Below are 12,077 nucleotides of genomic sequence, written 5' to 3' on the forward strand. Positions count from 1 at the left end.
ATCTCCATAATCTCTCAATTTTCAGCTCCCATGTAAGATATTCTTCAACATCAGTAGTACCTTCAAATATGGGAATTGAGAACTTGGGCTTACCCAAACCATCGTCTTGCGGCTGTGGAGGAACACGACGGGCTCCAATTTCAGCAAAGCCGCAATTAACTCCACGTGGAAGACCACGACCACGTCCAATGCCTTGAGTAGCAGCATCCGCATTGTCACCATTGACGCTGCCATCTTCATCAAGCGGTTGTTGTGGTTGTTGCACCATAGTACGTATCTCATTGACGGCTTGAGTCAAAGTATTCATATATGCTTGAAGAGTCGTCATCGATATTTGGACGGAGTTAATAGCCGTAGTAGCCTCATCGACCTTCAAGTTGACACCCTGAATTTCAGTATCAAATGTCTCCGTAGTAACACGAAGTTCACGTGTTAGATGATCACGAAGTGCCTCATATTCCATCCAAGTAACCGGTGAGGCTGGATCTTTTTTCTGCATCACATCAAACTCAGAAGTAGACATGATTAGTAGGTTAGTGCACTAAACAAAAATCTTTGGTGGTACTCTCACAACTCACTCAAAACTGATAAGAAAGGTAAATCTTACCGCTCCAAAGTGAATTAGTATTGCTTACCAACTTGGATTGACGAACTAGTGCACGGATGTAGCGAAGCGAATATCAAGGGTATAAGAGCAATCACACGACTAAGCAGGATATATGTGGGGCTGTAGGTAGGCTACCTATTTGCACCAAAAACAAGCTCTAGCGCTGACCGTAGACAACCAAAGATACTCACACAAGGCGATAAATGTGGCAATGCAACTATATGGATGAAAAAGTTGCAATGCACTCGAGAGACGCTAGCAAAGCTCAACGAGATAGGCACAAGATTGCTCAGCTACAGGTGCAGTAAAGAAAACTTAGGCCTTCACTTGATTCAACTAGCACTTCACGTTTCTTTTTGGATTTTTCTTTTTGTATAACACACGCAGCTATGTAGCTCCTTTTGCTTTTTTTCTATTTTCTTTTTTTATTTATTTTAGGACTCAACTCCTTGATAACACGGCCAACAAGATATGCAAAGCACCAAAACCCTAATGAGCAGCCTGTCGAGCGGTAAAACTAGTCTCTTCTGGAGAAGTTCCTAGTCACTTATATCGATAGGCTGTGTCAATGGTTGGAAACAAGCACACTGTACGCTATGTGGACTCGGAGTAACAAAAACTGACACACTATGATAAACTAGATGATAGAGAAAAACACAAACCCTAACAATTCTACTAGATGAAAGATAAAGATACGCAAAAACAACTACGAAAAGCAACTAAAACTCGAAATTAGTGCAATCTAAGGCTATGGCAAACCCTAACCCTAACTTTTTATGGCTTTTTCTGTATAGGAAAATACTCACAACTCAACTATGGGGTGGATTGTGGATGGCTTACCGAAGAAACGCTGAAATCTGATACCAAAATCGGGCCACCCCTTATCATTTTGGTAAATAAAACTAAGGAATGCACTCGCTTATCATTAGACGGGATGAGTCTAGAGATGGACGTGGCAAGACACGCGGCTCAACGCCACGAATCGCACTGCTTCATTGTAGGGCTTGGCACCGCTTTTGACCAAAAATAACAAACATGTGTACTTCACCCGAAGCAGATCACAGATATATGTGAAAAAGGCCACGAGCCGGTAACCGGTTACCCAGGAAGCTAAAGAAAAATAGAAATTACCAGCCAAGTAAATTAAGGAAGAGAAAAGAAGGAATCAACGTGTCACATAAGGAAGGACGAAAGAAAGGATAAATAGGGTATCTACAGTGTCCAAATCACTCTAAGATAGCTAATTTGTTTAACTTTTACATAGGTATAATATTCTAAACTGAAATTCACATTTTACGATCCGAATACACGAGTTCGGTCGTTTTTACGAGCTCTCCTAGAGATGTGGGTCCGGGGCCCTTACTCCTTACTGTATGAAAACCAGAAGGAAGAGAAGAAGGGGAAAGACGCGTATTAGCTGGGCGGCTGCCGCGAGAGACCGCGAGAGGGAGAGAGTCCACCCCCCCTCTTCGCTGCCTTGTGCAGTTGTGCTTCCTTCGCTCCTCACTTCCAAAAACCCAATAAAAAAGCGCACCTTCCCTCCGCTCTCCCCCACCTCCCTCGATCCCCTCGCCGGAAGATCCGATCCAGAGCAAGCTGCGTATCCACCCTGATCGCTCTCCGCTCTGGTGGCACTCTATGCTTGAAAAAGTCTCGTCCGGCAGAGGGAGGAAAGGAAAGGAAATGATATCCCTTTATTGATGCGACGGGTTCTTGGCTGGGGTGGTGAGGTGCCGCTGGACATGGGCTGCTTTTCTTGCTTCGACTCCCCTGCAGATGAGCAGTTGAACCCCAAGGCAGGTGGTGGTAGGTATGGAGGCTCTTCCGTGGCGGCAGCCGCTTATGGTGGTGGCGTTGGCGTCGGCGGCGGCCGGCAGGGAGAGAGGGGCTACCCGGAGCTGCAGCACCCCATGTCAGCGCCGCGCATCGAGAAGCTCTCCGCAGGTGCGTTCACTAGATCCCATAGTGGTTGGTAGAATCGGATCCGTAGAGAGGTACATGGATTTGGACCATTTTGTTCTTGCTGATCTGTACGCGATGAATCAGATAACTGTAGAATAAAACAAAGGGGAAGATGGACTATTTTTGTTCGGTTGGATACGCAGGTGTAATTGGATTCTGCTTTGCTTCAGATTATTGTGAGATCAGAAATAAAGGAGATAAACTTTTAAGATTACTAGCAAAAGTGCCTGTGCGTTGCACCCGGAGAAACTAATAGTCAAACACCCCCGCAAATCATCCTCCTGCATGCCCATCAGATTTATTTTGTATGTAATATTTTAAAAATTAATATGTTGACAGGCTCATGGGACATATTTGGGCAGATCCCCCGACTCATTATGAAATTCAACGGAAACTGCAGCAACACTTGATGGTTGCCCACTTGCCCTAATAGTTTCCATATGCAAATGCAGTTTATCTTTATGTCTTGCGTTTTGCCCAAGCTCCGCAACCCGGTGATTGATCCACTTTAACAAAGATACCCTCTTAATGCCATTAGCTAGCAGTTTGATTTTAGAGACAACATGACTGGTGGATAATTGGTCTTGGGTTGATTGCCGAGGGCAACATTGTCTGTATCCCAATTCTCTCATGTTGTTCATCTTCTTCACACCACATAGAAATCTACGTTTAATTACGTATTTGCATCTTGGTTTCACGGCAACCACCTATACAACATTGAGAAAAATATATTATCAATTAAGTAACAAGGCAACCGGGCCGCCTGGTTCAGACGTAGGATCTCGGGGGTGTGCATGGTGTGTAGTTTGGCGGCTCGCCACGGCGGACGACCAGAATTCCCGGCTGAACGGCGATGTGTGCTGGGTGATCCACGGCTTGATGCTGGCCTGGCGCTGGAGCTGGGCCGCCTGGTTCAGACGTAGGATCTCTGGGGTGTGCATGGTGTGGAGTTTGCCCCGCCTTGCCACCGCGGACGACCAGAAAGCCCGTATGAAATGCGACTTGCACAACGATTACGTGTCGACGTGTCGCAACTTGTCGCTGGGGTACCAACAAGCAGACAAGTTGTGACAAGTCTCGACAAGTGCTAAACTTGTCGATGTGTTGTCGACAAGGAACTACTAAAAAATACTAAGCAATTAGCCTATCAGCAGACCAGCAGCATAAAAGCAAAGCAAGTAAGCAACTTAAGCACTCAAGTTACATCAACTTAGCAAACAAATGAGTCCACAACACCCAGGTTCAACGTAAGCTACATAATAGAAATATAGAATATGTTCAGATGGCACACAAGTCGGCGAGCCGGCGGTGGCCAGAGGAGAGGCGGCGACAGGGGATGGGCGCTAGGGAGAGGCGGCTGGGGTAGGGAGCTGAGACGCAACCAGTTTCTAGGTCGTAGGGTTTCACCAAGATATTTTATAACCCAGGCATATAACTTGTCGATATACCAGTTGACCTAGACAAGTCGAGGTTTGTCGCCGACAAGTCAACTTGTCGATCGACAAGTTCAACTTGTCGTGTCGCTCCAGCGTGTTGACATCAGAGTTGCGACACGTAGACTTGTCGTGCGACAAACCTAGACTTGTCGAGCGACACTTAATCGTTGGACGTGCGATGGGCGCTCTCCGCGGCTCGATGCCGGCCTGGCGCTGGAGCCGGGTGAAGGGGCCGGTAGTGCATTGTTGCTGCTGTCGCCGCGCTTGTCTTACATGAACAACGCCGGGTGCGCATTGGGAGCATCACAGTCATGGTTGCCACACTTCCGCGGGATTTGATCTTGTAGCAGGAGCATTCTCTCGGATCACACCATTAGCGTCGTCACCAGTCAGACCGCGTCGAGCGTCATCGGCAATAACGTCTTCATCCTCCACGATGGTGTCAATTAATTTGTTGTTGCTGCTGCAGTTTTATGTTGAGCATGTCCTCTTGTACTCGTCGCTCCACCTGTGCGACATCGTCCACGTGACCTTCATGGTAGGCGGCAGCAGATGAGGCATCAACTCATGCGGCTCGGCTTTGGTCGGCGCAGAACCCACCTTGTGGTCGTGGTTCCTTCCTGCGCGTCTTGTGGGTGGCGGCGGTCTCCGATGCTGTCTTGCCTACGTTGCCACGTCGGGGCCATGGATGAGGCCAAACTCGGCGAGCGCGGTGGTGTAGAAGCCCTACTCGTCCGACGGATTGGTTCCATGGGTTTCGATCAGATTTCGTGAGGATACGGACTTGTCTGGTTCGTTCCCACGCTATATGGGTGGGGGGAAGGAAGCCTCTGCGGTGTGCTGAATTTGTTCTGATCTCTTCGTGTGGGCCATGTGTTTAAAACTGAAACCAACTTGGATTGTACCTATAGCACCATTGAGGGCCCGCGATGGATTTCCCGAGGGATTCGGTATGAGCACGTACTCTGGCCCAAGCGAACCTATGACAGACGCTCCACGCTGGACGTGCGCGTTTAGGCCAGCGTAATAGGGATCATCCAAGCCAGATTGTATTTGGAACGTATTCTAGGCCGACGGACGAAAAAAATTTAGCCATCAAACGCGACGGACGACGGACGAAAACGGACCAAACCACGGAAACACTTCGTACTTTATTATTAGGTATAGATATGGGGAGACTCTATGTCACTCCATTTGATTGCAATCACAGTTCTCGTATTTAGGTGATCCTACTTGTAATGTTTGTTCAACATCTGCAGGGAATACCAGGGTGAAAAACAATGCTGTAGCAAGGGAGGCTTCTGTGCCAAAAGATGCTAATGGGAATGCCATCTCGGCACAGACTTTCACCTTCCGAGAGCTGGCGACGGCGACAAGGAATTTCAGGCAGGAGTGCTTTCTAGGAGAAGGGGGATTTGGACGTGTTTACAAGGGCCATCTGGAGAGCACAGGCCAGGTAACTGTTTTTTTTTTCTTTCTAAAATTACATATTGTTCTTTCCTTATCATCTACTGTGTGGAGGTTGGAGATGGCAGTTACCTTCACTAGTATTGTTCAGAATATGTGAACTGAAAATTGTAAGAATTGTTGGATACCAACATCAAGTTAGTCTATGCTGTAATAGTAGGTGTTCAAAGTGACCCGAACTTTTGGCTCTCATCCACGCCACCACCCCATATCTGCACGTCCATTAGTTGCTTTGTGATCCGTGGACAAGGTAACATTAATATATCAAAAAAGCGGAAATAAATGATGATACGTCCGTGTAGAGTATGAATACTCAGCTGCTACACATTTAATGGGACTCTGATGGCGTCATTGTTACAGCTCGGTACAGATTCGTGGCTTGTGTAGTTAATATGACATGCATCATTCAATAAATCAATTAGAACCGGAAAATTGGTAGAGAAATTCAATGTTATATTTCTGGTCTTTCTCATCTCATGCCACAACATATTTTTGTTTATATGATCCAGAAATTTATATTTGATATTGACGGATTCCTCATATGAACTACTAATTAATTTTTGATATTATCACAGAATCTTATATGAACTACAAAGAACCATAGCACAAGTTTTTGGGGATCAAAGATCCATGAACAGGACGGTGATAAAAACAGGAAATAACAGAATCCATTAACGATTGCACGGAACAGGACACTTGAGGGAAGAAAATAAAATTTCGTAGGTGCAATCTCAACAAATCAAACATCATAGACCAATTTCTGCCACCACGAACCAAGCAAGGTCATTATATATGATATGAATAGCGAAATATCCAATGAGGTGAGAGAGAACAGAAAAACTTGTGTTGCTCGTGTAGCAGTCAGATCAACCAAAGCACCACATAATTTTTTTAGCTGGCCACAGATTCGTTCGAGGAAACCGCAGAGTTGGCAGCGTAGGCGCGGCACGGGGAAGCCGGAGCTGTCCACAGCTTCACCGGTGGTCCACTTCCCTGTGGTGGCGTCTGGATGGAAGTTGCGGTCGATGATGTCAGAGGGGAAGAAGACGACCGCGTGCTCAGTTAACTTCACACCAGCAGAACGTGGATCTGGCCGCCATGGCGCCATAGGGTTTCGGACAAGAAGATTAATGTTTCATTTGTTGCGGTGATGAACAGACGAATTGGGGATGGGGAAGGAGAGATGTGGCTGGCCCAACTTGCCTATGCGGTGAGTAAATGCGGACCAGATCCTTCTCTATGACATCAGATTGTGGGGTCCCTGTATTTCAAAAAATAATTTGATACAGCTGCAATACAAGTACTTTCGTATAATACAACATCATAACTGCATCGCTAGTACTAATAACGAACGGTTCTGGATGGTGAGTCGAGGGTGGGATTTGGGGTGGGTGCGGCCGCAGGTTCACCAAAGGATTTTCGGTGTTCAAAGCAGCTAATTTTCCTAGGTTGTACATCTCCTGTACTTTTCTGTTGCTACTTCGTTGAAAGACTTTATCAAGTAATTGTTGAGCTGTTGTTTGCATGAAATGCGATAGTGGAAATTCATAGAAATGAGATGATTTCAAAACTTATTAGTAAGGTGCTGGGTTATTGCTGCAGGTTGTTGCTATAAAGCAGCTTAATAGGGATGGGCTTCAAGGGAATAGAGAATTTCTAGTGGAGGTTCTCATGCTTAGTTTGCTGCACCACCAAAACCTTGTCAGTTTGATTGGTTATTGTGCGGATGGAGATCAGCGCCTTCTTGTTTATGAATATATGGCATTCGGATCATTGGAAGATCATTTGCATGGTAAGATGCTCCTTTTCTTTCCTGTATCAAAACTGTTTGCATAGGATCACCATCTGTCAATTCTTTCTGCTTGTGTTTTTGTCTCAATCCATTTTAGTATCTCAATACATATCCTAATGTTTTTCGTTCTGTCACGTGTTAGCATATGTATGGATTGTAAATCTGCAGTTCTGTCTGACTGGCTATGTTTGCTTATCTGTGTACTCTTTAGTTGGCTGCGTACTGTCCATGATACTTTCGTTCCATACTTCAAAATGTTTATAGTTACAATGTAAAGTTTTGTCTCCTTCTGTAGCCCATAAAATATTACCATCGACATTCCCCTTTTACCCTACTGAATTTTGATTATTTGAAAGCCTTTCCATGATGCATGACAGCATACTGTTCAGTCTCAACCATGTAATAGTGATGCTTGTAATAATCCTTCCTACTTGTAATAGTGATGCTTGTAGCCATCTTTCTTGAAAAAAATGCAGTGGTGTCAAGAGTTAGTGTCATTTAATCATATCCTTCTAAGTTGACCGATGACTTCGCAACTGTTATCACTTTTTGAACCAGCTTAGTTCATATTACCATTTTAATTGGTGTAGTTTATGAGGTTGGTATGTTTGTATCACAACTGTGTAAACGTACAGTCCTTTCTACCTTTTTTTTTGACACAATTATACTTCTTTATTCATTGGATATAACAATTGCATAGGAAACCAAAAAAAGGTTTGTAACTATTATGCCTCTGCATCGAGTGATGCTCATAACCATGTTTCTTTAAAAAAGTGCAATGAAACAAGAGTTCGTCATTTAATTATATTTTCTAAGTTAACCCATGACTTTGCAACTGTTGTCAGTTTTTTGAACTATGTCCCAAATTATTGAACCTATTAGTTAATATTACAATTTTAATTGGTGTAGTTTTTAAGGTTGGATGAGTGTACTATAGCTCTTGTGGATGTGATAGCTTGACGTGCCTTAATTTTCTTCCTTGAAGGGGAATATGTGTGATAGTGATGTGAACACTGAATTGTGGAGTTATTGTTTGACCTGGGTTTTATACACGATGTAGATCTACCTCTTGACAAGGATGCATTGGATTGGAGCTCAAGGATGAAAATTGCAGCGGGTGCTGCCAAAGGACTAGAGTACCTCCATGACAAAGCTAACCCACCAGTTATTTATAGAGATTTCAAGTCATCAAACATCCTCTTAGATGAGAGTTTCCATCCAAAGCTGTCTGACTTCGGTCTTGCCAAGTTGGGCCCTGTTGGTGACAAATCACATGTCTCTACGCGTGTCATGGGAACATATGGCTATTGTGCTCCTGAATATGCTATGACCGGACAATTGACAGTTAAATCCGATGTGTATAGCTTTGGAGTCGTCTTGCTCGAGTTGATTACTGGGCGCAGGGCCATTGATAGCACCCGTCCGCACGGAGAACAAAATCTTGTATCATGGGTAAGCTACAGTTTTCATTGTTTTGGCGTGCACCTTACATATTTCTTTTTTCCGAGGGTACGCCAATGGCGTACCATATTTTTATAGAAGCTAGAAGAATTTGTTTACAAGAGATCGAGACATCACCTTACATATTTATTGATATGCCCTCTTCTGATAGAGGCTTTTAGGTATTGATATGTCAATAAAGATTGGTTGCTAATTTAACAGTTTTTGCTGCGCATTTGATCAGAAACAATGCTAACCTTTTGTGTTAAATTTATCTCTTCTATAAATAACCAGATGGGTGTTTGGCTAATGGGTTATGGAACTGGTGATACTGTAAAAATTATATCTGTCATCTTCTGGTAGTTCCTTTAAAAAAATACGTAGCTTGAAGAAATTATTATGAGCCATATATTATTCTCCATTGCGTATTCTCTCTTGTTTGATAGGGGTGTGTTAGAACTTAGAAGAGAGTGTTTATGGTAAAGCTGAATGAGTATAATCCTGAGCTCATGATGCCTTTTTATTTGCAGGCACGGCCTCTTTTCAACGACAGAAGAAAACTCCCTAAAATGGCTGACCCAAGACTGGAAGGCCGATACCCCATGCGTGGTCTTTACCAAGCACTTGCAGTGGCTTCCATGTGCATTCAGTCAGAGGCTGCATCTCGTCCGCTTATTGCGGATGTTGTGACTGCTCTTTCCTATTTGGCTTCTCAATCATATGACCCTAATGCTGCACATGCTTCAAGAAAGCCTGGTGGCGTTCAGCGAATAAAGGTTGGTGAAAATGGGAGGGCAGTCTCCAGGAGCGACGAAGCTGGCAGCTCTGGCCACAGATCACCAGGCAAGGATAGGGATGACCCCCCTAAAGAGCTTCCTGGCATCTTGAATAACAAAGACCGCGATAGGGAGCGTATGGTGGCGGAGGCGAAGATGTGGGGTGACCGGGAGCGGATGGTGGCCGAGGCTAAGATGTGGGGCGACAGAGAACGGATGGTGGCCGAGGCTAAGATGTGGGGCGAGAATTGGCGGGAGAAGAAGCGTGATGGATTGAACCTGCAAGGCAGCCCGGACTCTCCAACTGAAGACGGGTAGGGCAGTCAAGGCATTATAGACCCGTGAATGTGCCGTTCATTTCTTACTTCATCTGCTTTCCGGTGGGACAGTGGGGAGGGTTAGATGTACATTGTAGAGAGAGAAAGGGTGGAAACGGAGGGTCTGTACTCTGATATAGCGAATGCATGAGGTTGTATTTGTAAATTCTAAGAAATTTTGTGAGAATGAGAAAGGACACTTTTAAGTTTCAGTCTACTTGCTAGCTGCGTACTTGTTATGTTCTTTCTCGTTGGATGGTGTCCTCGTTTTGGTCAGGGTGAATTGCTGAAGGTTTAGACCCATTGGAGGCATTTTGATGCTAGTGACTCGAGCCGAACGAAGAATGTTGTCCGACCTCCCCCGTTTTCTTTGAACAGTGAGAGGGGTCTCGACCGTGGGTATATTTTACAAAGAGGGCCCTAGCTGGAAAGGAAAATTGCAGCAAAGTCCTAAACACAAGTGCACAAAGGACCTTGGGACTAAAACAAGAAAAGCAATCAAACCCTTGATCCTCTCTATTGAGATTGAGTCTCCATCGCTGGCCACCTTGACATCGCCGAGGAGGCACCACTTTGTGATGAAAAGACGCCGGACTCCGACGAGAAGCTCTCAAAGGGGCCTCCACCATGAAGGTTGAAGAAATGCAAGATCGTCGCCTTGAGGCTGGAGGAGCCGCCAGTTAGGCCATAGATCATGGCGGCTAACATGGTCGGTTGTGTTAGGAATTAATTACCGTTAGTTTAAGGCTAATGAGGTTGTTATTAGATTCCCTAGCATATTCCTCTTAGCAGTTAGAATATTTATATTTTGTCCAATCGTTGTGCAAAGCGAACAGGTGTGTCCTTTCCCAAGAGACACAAACATGTAATAACCGACATTGTAGGTTCGGGTAGTATATATACCTGACCAAAGTATCAATAAAGGCAATTATTCACATCCATTCGTTTCCTCTCAATCTCTGTCTCTCTTCACGTTATCACCACGTGCTCACCCTAGCGAATAGGCCAAGGAGAAAGTACACAGAGAAAAGGTGAGAGAAAGATGGATTCCCTGCCATCATTGGCTTTTGCTTTTGCTCGTTTTGTGGCACGAGAGAACCGCTTCCATCGCCGCCGGACTTTCGGATTTTCTCCTCGTCACCGGACCTTCGTTCTTGCTGCTCGTCGTCGGAACTTCGGCCGCCGCCAACACCGTCGCCAGAACATGAACGGTGGCCTCCGCCACCGAAGGGCAATGCTTGGTGCCCCTCGCCGTCGCCACAACCATCGCCAACACTACCACCATGTTCACCGCCGTGTGCAGCACAACCACTTCGTTGGAACATCAGGAGCAACTAACAGGGCAGTTATGCCCCGGGAAGAGGTTCTAGCCATACCGGAGGTCGCTGTCGTGGCGTCGGAGATCGCTGTCGCGGTGCCGGAGATCGTTGCCGTCAAGCCGGAGGTTGCTGCAGAGTTCGAGAACGACGCCTCGGCCTCGTCCATCACCGCGAGACGCCGACGAACTTCTACCTCCTCCGCCGACATTCACCCCGACCGTGCATACGTTGTAGTTTTCCTTTGTTTTTTTTCCTTTGTTCTTTTCTCTTTTTTTAATATTTCTCTTTCCGGGCAATGGAGATTTTATGGGGTATAATGGGAGGGGTCTCCGCTTTGAACACTACGGTTGTTGTAATAATTTATACATGGCAGTTCATATGTTTGTATGCACTGGTAGTTCGTCCGTTTGTATGTTTGTATGCACTGTGAGTTCATCTGTTTGTATTGTTCCGACTTTGCACCGTGTGGTCTAATACAGTGCATATAGTCCTACTGGGGTAGTACGGGAGGGCATGATAAGATGCACGACATTTCGTATCATATGGTGCATACACTATAGTTGGGGCGGTGCCTTACCATATGTCTTCGTTGATGACGGGTTTGCACCATGCGATCCGAGGAGGTGCATCGAGAGGGTCGGGGCAGTACAGTAGGACTTGGTAGACCCGTGACAATGGGTCTTTTGGTTGTCCCAGTGGGGGTTTTCGGGCGCGCAACGCGCGTCAAATGCACCGGTGGATTTTATCGCGGAGCAACACGCACCACACATACAATTTTGGTTTCCCGGATGAGCAACGCTTGCCGCATGCGCCAGTGGTTTTCTTTCAGGGTGGGTGGGTGGGGTTTGGGCGCGCAATGCATGCCGCCCTTGCCAGTGGGTCTTTTGGTCGTTTCAGTGGGGGTTTTCGGGCGCGCAACGCGCGTCAAATGCTATAAAGGGTTTTATCGGCGAGCAACGCG

At 45.7% G+C, this 12,077-nt stretch overlaps 1 protein-coding gene across 1 annotated transcript; it reads left to right on the forward strand.

The window, feature by feature from the left end:
* Positions 1–2,018: 2,018 nt before the first annotated feature.
* Positions 2,019–10,009, forward strand: LOC124692280 (probable serine/threonine-protein kinase PBL7). The gene is made up of 5 exons (XM_047225620.1): positions 2,019–2,551; positions 5,265–5,461; positions 7,075–7,264; positions 8,325–8,716; positions 9,235–10,009. Exons 1-5 carry the CDS (start codon positions 2,308–2,310, stop codon positions 9,796–9,798), a joined length of 1,587 nt encoding a protein of 528 aa, XP_047081576.1. The 5' UTR covers positions 2,019–2,307; the 3' UTR covers positions 9,799–10,009.
* The last annotated feature ends 2,068 nt before the right edge of the window (positions 10,010–12,077 follow it).

This window comes from Lolium rigidum, chromosome 2 (assembly GCF_022539505.1).
Source record: "Lolium rigidum isolate FL_2022 chromosome 2, APGP_CSIRO_Lrig_0.1, whole genome shotgun sequence".
NCBI classification, from domain to species: Eukaryota; Viridiplantae; Streptophyta; class Magnoliopsida; order Poales; family Poaceae; genus Lolium; species Lolium rigidum.

What these genes read in the sequence shown, in the direction of transcription:
- LOC124692280 (XM_047225620.1), top strand. Translation starts at nt 2,308, where the DNA reads ATGCGACGGGTTCTTGGCTGGGGTGGTGAGGTGCCGCTGGACATGGGC. An exon ending in ATCTGGAGAGCACAGGCCAG is followed by an intron (nt 5,462 to 7,074) that starts GTAACTGTTTTT and finishes TTATTGCTGCAG; the next exon opens with GTTGTTGCTATAAAGCAGCT. An exon ending in AACAAAATCTTGTATCATGG is followed by an intron (nt 8,717 to 9,234) that starts GTAAGCTACAGT and finishes TTTTATTTGCAG; the next exon opens with GCACGGCCTCTTTTCAACGA.